This window comes from Trachypithecus francoisi, unplaced genomic scaffold (genome assembly GCF_009764315.1).
Source record: "Trachypithecus francoisi isolate TF-2019V2 unplaced genomic scaffold, Tfra_2.0 Lachesis_group13, whole genome shotgun sequence".
In the NCBI taxonomy this organism is placed as follows: domain Eukaryota; kingdom Metazoa; phylum Chordata; class Mammalia; order Primates; family Cercopithecidae; genus Trachypithecus; species Trachypithecus francoisi.
The window spans coordinates 50,801,463-50,817,424 of NW_022681458.1; the positions used below are offsets into that span (position 1 = coordinate 50,801,463).

The window sequence follows — 15,962 nt, forward strand, 5'->3', positions numbered from 1 at the left end:
CATATCACCCAACCGCCCCAAACTATAAAGCTTGAAGGCTGGGGTCAAGTCTTTCTTAATTTTTTTTTTTTTCCGCATAACTCTTAAAACACATAGTATAGTATGGTAAACCTATGAGACAATGAAAAACTATCTTTTCTTTTCAAGTGGGATTTTTAAAAAATGAGGCCTAATAACACAATACAACTATGCCTTCGTTTAAGAATAATGATCCTTCAGATGATATTTAGGGTTGTTTTAAAATCAGTGTATCATTTTGAATTTATAGTGAGCTGACTGATAACAACTGTCTACCAACACCAGCAAATTGGCAGATTAATAAACCTATTAGATGGAAAGTTGAATTGATGGTGGCTGACCATATAATAAAATAGTATATTAGAACGAATGTTAAGTCTAACAAATTGACAAATTCTACTTATCATCCAAGTGATTTTGCCCCAAGGTGGAATTTAAAAATAAAAACTTGGCCGGGCGCGGTGGCTCAAGCCTGTAATCCCAGCACTTTGGGAGGCCGAGACGGGCGGATCACGAGGTCAGGAGATCGAGACCATCCTGGCTAACACGGTGAAACCCCGTCTCTACTAAAAATACAAAAACTAGCCGGGTGAGGTGGCGGGCGCCTGTAGTCCCAGCTACTCGGGAGGCTGAGGCAGGAGAATGGCGTAAACCCGGGAGGCGGAGCTTGCAGTGAGCTGAGATCTGGCCACTGCAGTCCAGTCCGGGCGACAGAGCGAGACTCCGCCTCAAAAAAAAAATAAAAATAAAAATAAAATAAAAACTTACATCTTTTAAGGCTTTACTGCTAAAAAAGGACTCTCACTTTCTATCATATTAAAACCCTATGATGTAAATTAGGGTGGGTTAATTGTACCCAATGTATAGATAGAGTCCTAGAAGAGTGTGGCAGCATGCAGCTAGTCCCAGCTACTTTGGAGACTGAGGCAAGAGGACTGCTTGAACCCAGGAGTTCAAGGCCGCAGTGAGCTATAATGGCACCAATGCACTCCAGCCTGGGTGACACAGTGAGATTCCATTTCTGAAAAAAATTTTTTTAATTTAAAATTTTTAATTTAAAAAAATATTTGTTTTAAGAGTATCAAAGTCAAGCAGCATGTCCAATGTCACATAAATCTTAAGTGGCTGGACCAGAGTTAGTCCTATAAAGCTCATCCTTTGTTCCCAGTTCCAGACTCTTCCTGCTCAGCCACCTCATGCTCTCAGTGGTTAGCACTCTATTTTAGGAAGAATATCTGTAATTCTTGAACAATAATGAATTTCTAACCAAAATGCAAATAAGAGAACTAAATTGGTCTGCCTTGATAAAACTGCATCCTGTCAAAGATGAGATTATAGTCAATTAGGGCTGCTGTTTTGACTAGACTTTATAGCAGAAATTCATTTGAAAGCACACCAAAGTAAAAAGCACAAAAGCCACTTTATGTGAGGAAATGGTCAGGCTGTCCCTGTCAGTTCACGGTAATCTGTCCGTACGTTTGTACGACTTCAGAAGTTTAACCCAAAAGGCAGTCTGGCTGTCTCAGGTGGGAAGACTATGATCTGGAGAGATCAAGTCTATATAATAACCAACTCTGTTAGTTTTTCCAATAACTCATTTCTTCAGCCAAGTATCCTGTAATAAATCAGTTTAGATGGAATAATACAGATACTATAAGAATTGTCACTGCAATCACTCTGATACCACTATAGATGACTTGTTCAGAATAACTAAAATGCATAGGTAGTTAATGAAAGACTTCAGCCACACATAAGGAAAAATGAAACAGCTATAAAAACAGAATGGGCTGCCTTCTAAGGGAGTGAACTCCCTTGTGAAGGCCGTATTCAGGAAGAGATGAATAACAACCTATAGGGAGTATGTAACAGAAGAGAAGAAAGCAGCAGCTGGGGAGAAAGGTTTGTAAGATCTCTTATAATACTGAATCTAAAAAAATTAATTCTATAAATTGAATTAATTTGCTGCTAATAGACAAAAAAAGAAAAATCAAAACAAGTCCTAATACTGTCTGAACTTGTTTAGGTCATTTAATATCTGTGGGCAGCTTATATAATATGTAAAATGAGCTGGAATTAAATGTTCTTTAAAGTTACTTCCAAGCCTAATTCTCAGTTTTTGAGTTGCTAAAAATAGATGTCCTCCAAATCACTACATTAAAGTGAGATCACAAATTTTATTCACTCACGACTTACATACTTTTATTTTACACATTAGCATATTCATCTAGGTCCTAAAACTAACAGAAGTACTTAATGCCACTGAACTAGGGAACTTAAAAATGGTTAAAATGGTAAATTTTATGTTATGTATATTTTATCACAATTTTTTGAAAAAGCTAAGCAGAACTGGATACAGAAGGTGAGAGTGAAGGATTGCTAAAGTGGAGACATGAGGAACAGTCAAACGATACAAGATACAAAAATCCAGAAAAGAACAAACCTACCCTTAAGAGTACTGGTTAAAGCAGATCCAATCAAGGCATGAGAGAACTTACCAATAAATATATTTTAGTGCAGGGGTAGGCAAACTACAGCAGGGGCCTCCTCTTTTTGTAAATAAAGTCTTATTGGAAGACTGCCACATCCATGTACCTATTTTTTGTGGCTATTTTGCTACCACTGAGTAGTTGTAGTAGTAACTAGAGAACCCCAAAAGCCAAAAATATTTACTATTTGGCCTTTCAGGGAAAGTGTGCCAGCACTTGTCTTACAGCACCACTGTATTACAGTGCAGTATAATAATGCTTCCTTAAAATGCACATAAGTTGAACAAGAAATGTTAAACTCTACTTGTTACAGTGTTTTAATATGGCAGAGAAATACGTAACATTTACTAGGGAGACTTATATCAAGAATAGTTATAAATTTTTAAAGTTTGATGTTTGAGGGTACCAGTGAATATGACTGGACAACGCTGATAAACAGGAGCTGTACAAATTCATACATAACCTATTTTCATACTTTTCTTTCAGTGTAATGGTGCTTACTATTCTTATACAACCAGAATCAGGATATTAGAGTAGAAGAGGAGGCAGTAGAGATTTACAAGTTCAAAATTTAACAGATGTGGTTCCTTTGATTTTCAAAACTATGGAATGTTTTTTACTGTTTTGCATGTTTCCCACTCATAATGGGGGGCAAATCTTAAAAGTATCAAAAGGAGGCAGGAAAAACAATGCCATTCTCATAACAATGTCATTCTGGCTTATTTCCTTCTATTACTTTTCTGAGCTTTTTAAAACAGCTTGAGATCATACTGCAAAGAAAATTCTGTATTCTAACTTTTGGCCTAACATTACCTTATATCCCAAAAAGTATCTGCAAACATTTTAAATGACTAAATAAGAGACTCTCATATGAATGTACCATAATTTACTTAGCTATCCCACTAATGTTGAACATGAGTTTTTCTCTAGTATGCATAACACTGTATCAAAAATATTAGGAAATAAATCTTTCCAACACTTGTTTATTTTGTGAACTTAGATTCCTAAAAAGGTATGAATGCTTTTTAAGTTCCTCATAGAGCTTAAAAATTGCTCTTTAAAAAGTTTACAATCCCATCAAAAATTGAAGGACGTGGCTATGTCACTCAAAATATCCTCATCAAGAAGACAATTTTAAAAATCTTTTTTAGAAGCCTGTACCAGAAATTAACAGGCAAAAATATATTTCTGAAAGCTATCAGTTTTATTCATTATGCAACATCTACAGTTCCATGTTTTGAAAGTAATGTTTTTACTATAAACATTTCTTTATAATGAATGTTACATATCAAGCAGAGGACACTTCCAAATGGAAGTCAAGGTACATTAACATTTTGCTTCTACTACTTTGCAGGAGGTCAGAACATCACTAAGTGCAGTGATCACTCATAAGTAATGTGTTTCATAACCAAAGCAATTTTACACCTGAGTAGATTTCAGGGTAAAACTGTAGTAGCAGTATCTCTATGTGAAAGCTATGTACCTCACTTAGAAATATCAGTAAATGAGGCCGGGCGCGGTGGCTCAAGCTTGTAATTCCAGCACTTTGGGAGGCCGAGACGGGTGAGTCACGAGGTCAGGAGATCAAGACCATCTTGGCTAACATGGTGAAACCCCGTCTCTACTAAAAAATACAAAAAACTGGCTGGGCGAGGTGGCGGGCGCCTGTAGTCCCAGCTGCTTGGGAGGCTGAGGCAGGAGAATGGCGTAAACCCGGGAGGCGGAGCTTGCAGTGAGCTGAGATCCGGCCATTGCACTCCCGCCTGGGCGACAGAGCAAGACTCTGTCTCAAAAAAAAAAAAAAAAAAAGAAAGAAATATCAGTAATTAGTAACTATTTTTATAAATACATCTGTTCACTCAGCTTTCTTAAGCATTTCTCTTACTAGCAAATGACTTAAAGGTGAAAAGGCACAGACAGGTAACTGTAAAATATAATCTTAATTTATATAAGATTTAACATGATTGAGCTCCCTCACACAAATTCTATAATTAGGCTTTCAGTTTATATAGTCATAATTTTTCTTCATTTCAAATATCACGAGAAGGAAGTAGTGCAGCCTTTTACTATGAGCTTTTTTTTTTTTTGAAATGGAGTCTCACTCTGTCTCCCAGGCTAGAGTGCAGTGGCACGATCTCAGCTCACTGCAACCTCCACCTCCTGGGTTCAAGCGATTCTCCTGCCTCAGCCTCCTGAGTAGCTGGGATTACAGACGCCCGCCACCACGCCTGGCTAATTTTTGTATTTTTAGTAGAGACAGGGTTTCACCAGGTTGGCCAGGCTGGTCTTGAGCTCCTAACCTCAAGTGATCCACCTGCCTTGGCCTCCCAAAGTGCTGGGATTACGGGCATGAGCCACCACGCCCAGCCTGATTTCTTTTAAATAACTTTTTAAAACTCAAAGAAACCCACAAATACCTTCAGCAAATTTCTTTCGAGGTGACACTTATCTTTGGACCAAAAGAGTGCCACCCCTCCCTTTTAACTGGCCTACATATTGCTTCATAAAAAAGGCTGAATTCTATTTGGTAGTCATTTCATGGATAAGGTGACTTTGAGGTAGGCAGACTTCTCTATAAAAGAGTAAGGTCTGGAAACATGCAGCTAAAACTCAAGGAGACTAAACCCCTCAGAATCTAATTCTTGCTCTTTCAGTGAATTTCATCCAAATATTAATAAAATTATAAATCAACAGCTTGAGTTTGTTAATTACAGATCATGAACAAAGTTATCAACGTCTAACTGAAGCACATTTCAATATAAATATTAGGCCACAAAAATGTTATGACATACAGTTATTGGTACCTTTTTCACTCGCTTTTATAAAAACAAAAAACTGGGCTGGGTGCGGTGGCTCATGCCTATAATCCCAGCAATTTGGGAGGCTGAAGCAGGTAGATCACAAGGTCAGAAGGTCGAGACCATCCTAGCTAACATGGTGAACTCCCATCTCACTAAAAATACAAAAAAATTAGCCGGGTGTGGTGGCACGTGCCTGTAGTCCCAGCTACATGGGAGGCTGAGGCAGGAGAACCACTTGAACCGGAAGGCAGAGGTTGCAGTGAGCTGAGATCGCACAACTGCACTCCAACCTGGGTGACAGAGCAAGACTCCATCTCAAATATAAATAAATAAAAATAAAATAAAAAAACAAAAAACTAAAACTCACTGATAATCATCAACTAGAAAAAAAAATTAATAATGAAGAAATCAAAAATAACTAAGGAAAAAATTAAACATACTTCCCAACTTGATTTTAGTTTAAGTGAATTGTAAATGTTAACTTTTAAAATAAAAAAAAATGCAATACTGAAGGATCATAAAAACACATGCCAAAGTTTTGTCATTCAATTCTAAAACTTAATATTTATATCTGCCACATACTAACTCAACTTCCTTACTAGTATTGTTCAATCTACCCAATTCAATGTTTGCTGAAATTCATAAGCGTTTCATCTTACTTTGAAATTCAATTTTCAGGCTGGGCACGGTGGCTCACACCTGTAATCCCAGCACATTGGGAGGCCAAAGGGGGCAGATCATCTGAGGTCAGGAGTTCGAGACCTCCCCAGCCAAAATGGTGAAACCCCATCTCTACTAAAAACACAAAAATTAGCCAGGTGTGGTGGCGGGCGCCTGTAATCCCAGCTACTCGGGAGGCTGAGGCTGGAGAATCGCTTGAATCCGGGAGGCAGAGGTCGCAGTGAACCAAGATCGTGCCACTGCACTCCAGCCTGGGTGACAGAGTGAGACTCCATCTCAAAAAAAAAAAAAAAATTCAATTTTCACAGTATACACCTCGATGATTTTCTTTGTCCTTCATTTTCCATTTACTAAATATATGAACTATCAAAACATAAAGCTGAACTATCAAAACATAAATCTATACTATCTAAAGATAGCTGAAATCATTTTTGCTTGCACTTTCACTTTTAAATATAAATATATTTTAAAGTATGCCTATTTGTGTAATTACAAATATTTCTGAATGCCATGACTTCATGTAGATGTGCAAACATCCAACTACCACCTCACAGGTATGCAGTTTTTAACAGAAACTACCAAACTGCCCTCCAAAGTAACTGAACTAATAATTTATACTTCTACTAGCAATGCAAGAGTTCCTATTTCCCAATCATTTGATTTAATATCTGCCAATCTGACAAGGGGAAACTGACCTCATTGTTGCTTTAACAGAATACTTTCAATATTGCATCCTGTATGAATTATCTATTTTCCAACAGCATACATATGCCGGTATTTTTCCAGCCCAATTTCTGTTATGTTTCTGTTTTCCTTTCTCATTAAAAAATAAATGTCCAAATAAAAAAACTTAATAATGCCCCTGTACCTCTATCCCTCTGACTCTTCCTAGGGACCCTTCACTAAGACAGGATATATACTTCTGGACTTTAAGGAAATAAGTATAACCAGCTTGACAGAGAAAAGTATGATAAAAATGCCCATATGGGCAAGTGCTGGCATAAACCATAACATAGTTTGTGACTTTAATATAATGCTCATTCCAGTTCCTGTTGGTTTCTGGAAGTAGAGTGATATTTTCAAATTAAAACTCTAAAATTAATCTCACAACAGCATGCAAAATAGGTTGAATTGGAGAAAAGAATATTGGGGTACAGACTTAAAATTTGAAGTCATCAGATATGTGGTGACAAATATAAGAACAGAACTTTAGATTAAGGGATGAAGTATTACCTACACAAAGATGAGAGTCAAAGCTGAAAGAAGGGATATGCTGTTGACAAGGCAGACAAGTGGGTAAGGGGCAAAGGCCTCAGCCTCGGGGTTTACTCAGTGAGGAAATCCAAAAAGAATTAGGAAAGAAGAGAGAACAATTTTGAAAATGAAGAGAGACAAGCAGAGTTGGTTTTCAAGATGACAGAATGAACCATAACAAAATTAAATAAGATCACTATAGAGAAAACTGAGCAAAGATCATTACATTTTTCTATATGATATTAAGATGTTCCTATCCTAAACTACACTAAAGTTGTGTAATGGAAACAGCATAGTCTAAGGTGACATTAGTTCAGAGTTTATGGAAAAAAGGTAAGGTAACTTGCTTATATCCCATCTCCTTCCAGAATATAAAGTAAATAAAATATAAAGTCAGGACCAAGGAAAGGAGGAAACGCAAATATCTCAGCCATGTGATCTGATGAAATTGGTGTGGTTAAGCATCAAAGTTACTCTGAACTTATTTATCAACAGAGCAAAAGGTAAACAGTGCAACTCACATAGTTTCATATAAGACAGATGTACAGCAATTTCTCAAGATAAACATTTTTATGGAAACTAAAAACATTAAAAACCTTCATGTGCAAGCCTGAAATTCAAAGGTCAATCTCTTTAACAGGCTTTACAATAATGAAACAGCAATTTTTTCTCATTTATTTAATAAATAGTTATGTGTCATTTAACACACACCAAATACTGTTCTAAGCCTTTTACAAAATGTTAATTTAATTTTCTCATGGTTATTTCTTAATACTACTACATAAAATCTGGCACAGTCCTGAGTGAGTGCTAGCATACCAGGTGGACTGCTGATTGAGGGATGACCTATGCTTTGACGGCTAAGCACTAGAAAGGATAACAGGATCAACTGGGAGCTTATCTCCCAGGATAAGAGAAATGTTTGTCACATAAAGGCAAAATGAAAGGAGCCAAAGGAGGAAAGCTACATTTGGAAACCAGATCATTCAGGAAATAGAAACTTTAACTAATTAAAATACTTTCTTCACAACCTTGAGGCCATTGCTAAAAGGTGACTTTTATTAAGAAGGCAATGAAACCAGAAACTTCTGGACAAGTAAATCACAGAAGTTCAATTTCCTATTTGACAAGTGGGAAAAAAGAGAGGCACTAAAGCCACTGCAGAGACACAGACCTGAAGACATAATTTTATGAGAAAGCAGTTCCCATCCTGTAGCCTTTAAGATTAACTTTTAAATGGTAGTGACTGCATTTTACAATTCTGTAACTTGGGCACTTATATGTAAACTCGTTACTTGCTTGGTAAACCTGATGATGTTGAAGTTAAAGTGAGTCCCAGATGAGATTAAATATCATTCTAGTCCCTAAAACATGAGAGAAGCACAAATTTAACAGGAGTATAGCTTTTTAGAACTTGAAAAGATTTAAGTCATCTACCCTAAGTTATTAAATAACCTGTCCATGCTCAGGACGCTATTTTGTGGCACAAAACCAACATCACAAAATACCACAAATTTCGCCCTTCATCAAGTGATTTTTTCAAATAATCTTTTTCAGTATGGGAGAAGAACTTCAGGAAAATTTTTGGAATGTCCCAACTTCAATTACAGGAAAACATCAAGCAGGCGTGAGATTGAAATTATAAGAATGTTCTCACTTTCAGTTTGACTCTAGAGCTGGAAATAGCAGCAGAAATAAAAGGGAAGCAAAACAGGTTAGAGTGTCAGCGTACAAAGCCAGACAAGCAGGTATAATGAAAGCAGGCCGGTAAATGTTTACCCATTTTCGGAAAACAAAGTGGTCCATTTGTATTACCTACGACTAAAATATTTAGGAGACTGCTTTGCATATTGTTTAAGAAAAACCAATTTTGCTTTAAGACTAAACTACTGTGCTGTACACATACAGGATGAGTCAACATCCTATCACAACTAAGTAGCAACCTACTTAACTCAGATTTTTCACTGAGTTCGTGTATTATGTCACATTTCATCTTGGCTATTTAACTTTTATTTCTAAAAATCTCCCCATCTCACGGAAGACCTGACAGGCCAAAGCTGGTCCCTAATGCAAACAGGTGGTCTATACTGTGTGCCCCATCTTCGCGGCCACATGATCCGATTCCTCCTAATCTCACTTCTGAAACATTGTTTCCGGTGCCCCAGATGGCTCTACACGTGCCTAATGTAGCCACTCCAGAAATATAAAGAGCTCTCTGTCACATCTGGTTTCCAACGGGATGATGGCAGAAACCAAGGGAGGGCAGGCAAAGCGGAAACGAGCCAGGAAAGGCGACAAGTCAGGAAGGTAAAGGCTCTGCTGAACGCCCAACTCCTAAATGTCACTCGGTGGAGATGTTCGTGCGGCATCGCCCACGAATGGCTGGGGCGGGCGGCCAGGCGCTGCAGCCGCGAGCCAGGGAGCTGAGCACGCGGCGCGGGCAGGGGAGCGGCCTCTCTTGCGCTGGGACGCCAGGCAAGCCCATCAGGCCCCACAGCGGCCCCACCCGGGCGACCCCCGCCGGGGGCGGAGAAGGGAAGTGGGAGCCTGGCGGAGGGACCCGGGCGGGGCCGGGCCTAATCACATGGCGCAGACGGCGCAGGCCGCCCGGCACCTCTTTCTTTCTCTTTTCTAGAACCTCGGTTCCTATCCCGCCCCACCGCAGGTCCCCACACACCCCGAGCCTGGGCCCCAAGCGGAATGAGGCCTCCTGCGCCTCGCGGAGACACTCACTTTTCACCTGAGGCCACCAGCTCTTTGCCCTCGCTGTTGCCAAACGCGTCCGTCTCCCCGGGGCCGTCCTTGGGGCCGGGCGCCGCCGGGGCAGCGGGTGGCGACACCCCGGGCTGCGGATGCGTGCTCCCCTTGCCCAGCTCCTGCAAGATCTCGGAGGGAGAGCTGGACAGGCCCCGCGCAAGGGGCCCCGCGGGCCAGCCGCCCCCGCCCCACCACGGGTGGAGTCGCGCGGCGGCAGCTGGGCCCGCGGCCGGCCGTACCCCGCTTCGGGGACGCCAGCACAGGGTGACCAGGGGCTGTGCCCGCCGCAGAGTCGCGCTCACGCCGGCTGGCGACCGCAGGAGCAGGTCCCGCAGCATCGCCGAGCCTCGCAGCCGCATCATACCGCCGGGTCCGTCAGCGGCCGCTCAACAGGGGAGGATGCTCCGGGCGTGGGCTGCCGCTTTCCTCGGGGAACGCGATCTGTGGCGGGGCAGTGAGATGACAAGAGGAAAGAGCAGCGACGTGGGTGTGGTTCTGGCTCGGACTCCCGCAGCGGATGCGGGTGTTGCTGCCGCTGTTCCTGCTCCTGCTGCTGCTGCTGCTGCTACTGCTGCTGCTGCTGGTCCTTAAGATCGCCGCGACCGGTTCTCTTCACACCGCCTAAGACTCTGCACTGAGGCTAAAGCGCAGGGGAGGGCTAGAGACATTCGGCGCTCGCCGACGACCCGCCCCCTTCGCCCGCTCCGATTGGCTGAAATCCTCGACCTCTCTTTTGATTGGCGATTAGGGCGGTCAAATTTCTCTCGGCTCTGGGTGCGCGGAGTAGGGCGGGGGATTGGTGGGGGGCGGGGAGAGGAGTCAAACTGACGTGTGCAGCGGATGAGCCAGGCCAGGCTCGTCAGTAGCCGCTTTCTGCGTGCCGTGCCACCTCCAAGGCTAGCCTAGTTGGGTACTAGGAGCTCTGGGTTCTCGCATTTATGAAGCGATGGGCTCCTCAGCTCCGGGGATTCGAGCTGTTGGAGAGACTCATGGGCGAGAGCCCCCGCAGCCGAGGGCCGTGGGGTCAGCAGGTTTGGCAGGGCTGAGTCTGGCCGAGCTGTCGGAACTCGACCGGTCGCAGCTCGCATCTGGCTCCCAGGTCAGGGCGTCCGGCGAGTCCTCCGAGAGCAGCCCCGGACGAGCTTCATCCCTCTCCCAAATGTAACATTTGCTTGAAACTTTCCATGATTGGCTACTACCCAGACGTGAAATGTTTTGGAAAAAATGAGCACAATCCTTTCAGCTATGTGACTTAAGCCAATGGAGGGTGGAGGTGGGGGGAGGACGACGAATGGGGGGGGGTTGCGGAATCCAGAAAACGACAGCTTTTTTAAAAATTAATTTTTAAATGTACACCGATACTTCAAAAATAGTTTTGAATAGCAATGACTCCGTTAACGCTAGTTGGCTTGAAAGCAAAATTGTAGATACTTTTCTATTTTAAAAACTGCTTCACTGTTTTTAAAATAGAAGCATTGGAATACGAGTTCTCTAAGTTATTTCAGCATCACTTTATCCATTTATCCTTTTGGACCTGTGGAAAAAGAGCCAAGAACCTGATAAACTGAGTTGTTCCCTGAGCCTACATACACATTCCATTCCAGGACAAAAAAATGTTTTTAGACGATTTCCTGAAACAATTAGGTTTAAAAGGCGTAGATCCACAGAGTTTAGTAAGATGTTTGGGGGATGGTGTGTCGTTATTGTGTTGTGTGTGTGCCTTTTGAGAAAGGGTCTCACTGTCGCCCAGGCTGGAGTGCAGTGGCGTGATCACGGCTCAATGCAGCCTTGAACTCAGGGGCCCCGGTGATCCTCCCACCTCAGCCATCACCTGCTAATTTTTTTTTTTTTGGTAGAGATGGGGTTTCGCCAGGTTGCCCAGGCTGGTTTCAAGGGATCCGCACCCCCTGAGCCTCCCAAATTGCTGGGATTACAGACGTGAGCCACCGCGCCCAGCCTAATGAGATGATTTTATGAAACTAGAAGGTGTATGTCAGGTGCGTCATTAATTGATCACTGGATTTAGTAATCTGATGAACTGTAAAATATTTTAATAGATTAGTAATTAGGAAATCTGGCTGTACCCACAGGTTATGTGACTTTTGGCATGTTACAGCCTTGCTGTGTTTTAAGTTTTTTTTTTTTTTCTATCTGCTGTTTAACCAGAAGAACATGGAAAAAACTATCATGTGTAAAACATACAGTCACCTTTTTTATTAAAAAAAAAAAAAGCAGTTAGGACAATGGCAAACTACTTAGATGGCTTTTATTACTAATGTTACTTGTCCAAAAATGTTGATGAATCCAAGTAATGATATATTCAGGAATAGAGACATCAAGTTTCGGAGGAAAGGTAACAAATATTACCCCTGCCTAACCCTGACTTGTTAATGACTTGCAAACTTTAATATTGTCCAATATCTTAGCTGCAATTAGTTATCAATTTTAACTGCCTCCTTTTTCTCAACAACACGAAGCAACTGACAATCCAGTTACTATTTTCCTCTCAGTTTTTCCCTTAATTTCTCTGAGTTTCTTATGAAAATTATTTTAGATATTTAAAGGTTTAAAGGCTTTATAGTACACTTAACAAATAAAAAAGCTAACCTAGTAATAGATTATTTTCTAGAATTTCTAGTTTCTAGAGTTTTATTTTTTGGTAGTTTCTAGACTTTCTGCTTTTGGGGAGAATGGACAGATATTACTCCCAAAATCTGGAAGAATTGAGTTCACTGAAATTTAACCCCTTGTTTGAGAAGGCTAATGAAAAGATTATAGACAGCCAAGAAACTATTCCAAATTGAATAAAAATGTGACTCAATACTTTGATTATTTTCTTCATCTTATATAATTTTTTAATCTTTAAAGATATTTTTATTCTACAACTTTGTAACCATTACACAACTTTGGAGTTTCAGTTATGTTAAAATGAATCATATCATCACGTAAAATAAACTCATGTAATCATCATGTAAAACATATATGTATAAAAATATTTGTATACATACAATAAGTAGTCCACCAAAATATCTGCAAATAGAAAAAGGCTCTCCACATTAACTATGGTTGAATTGTCAAATCTACTCTTAGACTTCCTTTTTGCTTCTAAGTGCAGCTACACTACAAAGAGTAGCCATCATGAGGTAATCAACCACGAAAGGGAATAGTTGGAATTTATGCACTTTGTTCCTATTCTAACTTGAAGAAGGGCTCCTGTGCTTCTGTGTTCCTGAGCTTCTCTGTTCTGTCGAAAATTACAAAAGGCTAATGTTTCAAGATCATAATAAAATCCATATATAGGCTGGGCAGGGTGGACTCATGCTGTAAATCCCAGCACTTTGGGAGGCTAAGGCGAGCAGATACCAAGGTCCGGAGATTGAGACCATCCTGGCTAAGACGGTGAAACCCCGCCTCTACTACAAATACAACAATTAGCTGGATGTGGTGGCACACACCTGTAATCCCAGCCACTCGGGAGGCTGAGGCAAGAGAATCCCTAGAACTTGGAAGGCCGAGGTTGCAGCGAACCGAGACCATGCCACTGCACTCCAGCCTGGCAGCGGAGCAATACTACATCTCAAAAAAATAAATAAAATAAAAAGTGTATATGTGTATATATATATATATTCCAGGTTGTGCCTTCACAAAAACTTATTTATTATTTGTTGACCTAGAACTAAAAAGCAAAAGCAAGTAATTCTCCTTTGACTAACAGCTTAAAAGAATTGCCTAAGCCTTTTTTTGAAATTCTTCTGTTTGGAGAATAGAGCAAGGTTCAGGAAACCTCTAAACAAGCTTCTGCTACTACTTCCCTTTCGTCTGTTGGTTTCCTGCTTTAACTGGCCAACTTCCTAGCCTCATTGATAAGCCCTGCCAAACATGGCTTATTTTTCCAATACTGAATATAGATGTGTACTAAAGTAAGTAGGGTAAATCCTTCATATATAAAAAGGGGATAATATGGCCAGGCAAGGTGGCTCATACCTGTAATCCCAGCACTTTGGGAAGCCGAGGCAGGTGGATCACCTGAGGTCAGGAGTTCAAGACCAACCTCACCAACATGGTGAAACCCCGTCTCTACTAAAAATACAAAAAATTGGCCAGGCATGGTAGTGCATGCCTGTAATCCCAGCTACTCGGGAGGCTGAGGCAGGAGAATCGCTTGAACACAGGAGGCAGAGGTTGCAGTGAGCCGAGATCTAGCCATTGCGCTCAAGCCTGGGCTACGAGAGCAAGACTCCATCTCAAAAAAAAAAAAAAAAAAAGGATAATATTGGTACTTATAGGGTTGTCATGTGGAATAAATAAACAACACATATAAGCACCTAGAATATGACAGTAGCACTCTGTGTTATAGCTATTATTATCAAACCATGGGTGAATAAAGTTTGACATGCAATATGATCAGTTTTTACATTTATTATTGAAAAGCCAAACAGGATTGTTTTAAACCATCTAATAATAAAATATCATTTAAGGGGAACCTAGAACCTAGAGATAATTTACTTCATTTTTAGAAAATAAACCAGTAATTTTCGAAGTATCTTAAAATAGGAAAAGACAAAGACAGTCAGATTAAGAAAAACTGGGCTCTAGAAGAAGTCAAATTGTCCCTGTTTGCAGATGACATGATTGTATATTTAGAAAACCCCATTGTCTCAGCCCAAAATCTGCTTAAGCTGATAAGCAACTTCAGCAAAGTCTCAGGATACAAAATTAATGTGCAAAAATCACAAGCATTCTTATACACCAGTAACAGACAAGCAGAGAGCCAAATCAGGAATCAACTTCCATTCACAATTGCTTCAAAGAGAATCAAATACCTAGGAATCCAGCTTACAAGGGATGTCAAGGACCTCTTCAAGGAGAACTACAACCACTGCTCAGTGAAATCAAAGAGGACACAAACAAATGGAAGAACATACCATGCTCATGGATAGGAAGAATCAATATCGTGAAAATGGCCATACTGCCCAAGGTAATTTATAGATTCAATGCCATCCCCATCAAGCTACCAATGACTTTCTTCACAGAATTGGAAAAAACGGCTTTAAAGTTCATATGGAACCAAAAAAGAGCCCGCATTGCCAAGACAATCCTAAGTCAAAAGGACAAAGCTGGAGGCATCACGCTACCTGACTTCAAACTATACTACAAGGCTACAGTAACCAAAACAGCATGGTACTGGTACCACAACAGAGATATAGACCAATGGAACAGAACAGAGTCCTCAGAAATAATACCACACATCTACAGCCATCTGATCTTTGACAAACCTGAGAGAAACAAGAAATGGGGAAAGGATTCCCTATTTAATAAATGGTGCTGGGAAAATTGGCTAGCCATAAGTAGAAAGCTGAAACTGGATCCCTTCCTTACCCCTTATACAAAGATTAATTCAAGATGGATTAGAGACTTAAATGTTAGACCTAATACCATAAAAACCCTAGAAGAAAATCTAGGTAGTACCATTCAGGACATAGGCATGGGCAAGGACTTCATGTCTAAAACACCAAAAGCAACGGCAGCAAAAGCAAAAATTGACACATGGGATCTAATTAAACTAAAGAGCTTTTGCACAGCTAAAGAAACTACCATCAGAGTGAACAGGCAACCTACAGAATGGGAAAAAATTTTTGCAACCTACTCATCTGACAAAGGGCTAATATCCAGAATCTACAAAGAACTCAAACAAATATACAAGAAAGAAACAAACAACCCCATCAAAAAGTGGGGAAAGGATATGAACAGACATTTCTCAAAAGAAGACATCCATACAGCCAACAGACACATGAAAAAATGCTCATCATCACTGGCCATCAGAGAAATGCAAATCAAAACCACAATGAGATACCATCTCACACCAGTTAGAATGGCAATCATTAAGAAGTCAGGAAACAACAGGTGTTGGAGAGGATGTGGAGAAATAGGAACACTTTTACACTGTTGGTGGGATTGTAAACTA

At 40.6% G+C, this 15,962-nt stretch overlaps 1 protein-coding gene across 3 annotated transcripts in view; it reads right to left on the bottom strand.

Annotated features, from left to right (window-relative positions):
• Positions 1-10,633, bottom strand: part of GLS (glutaminase) — a 91,032-nt gene extending 80,399 nt beyond the window's left edge. For 2 of the 3 annotated variants that reach the window (XM_033230818.1, XM_033230820.1), the window contains exon 1: positions 9,974-10,633. In XM_033230818.1, coding sequence (XP_033086709.1) covers positions 9,974-10,359 — 386 coding nt within the window. In that variant the 5' untranslated portion in view covers positions 10,360-10,633. The remainder of the gene's footprint in view (positions 1-9,973) is intronic. The other variant, XM_033230821.1, reaches the window with a different exon arrangement.
• Between the last annotated feature and the right edge of the window lie 5,329 nt (positions 10,634-15,962).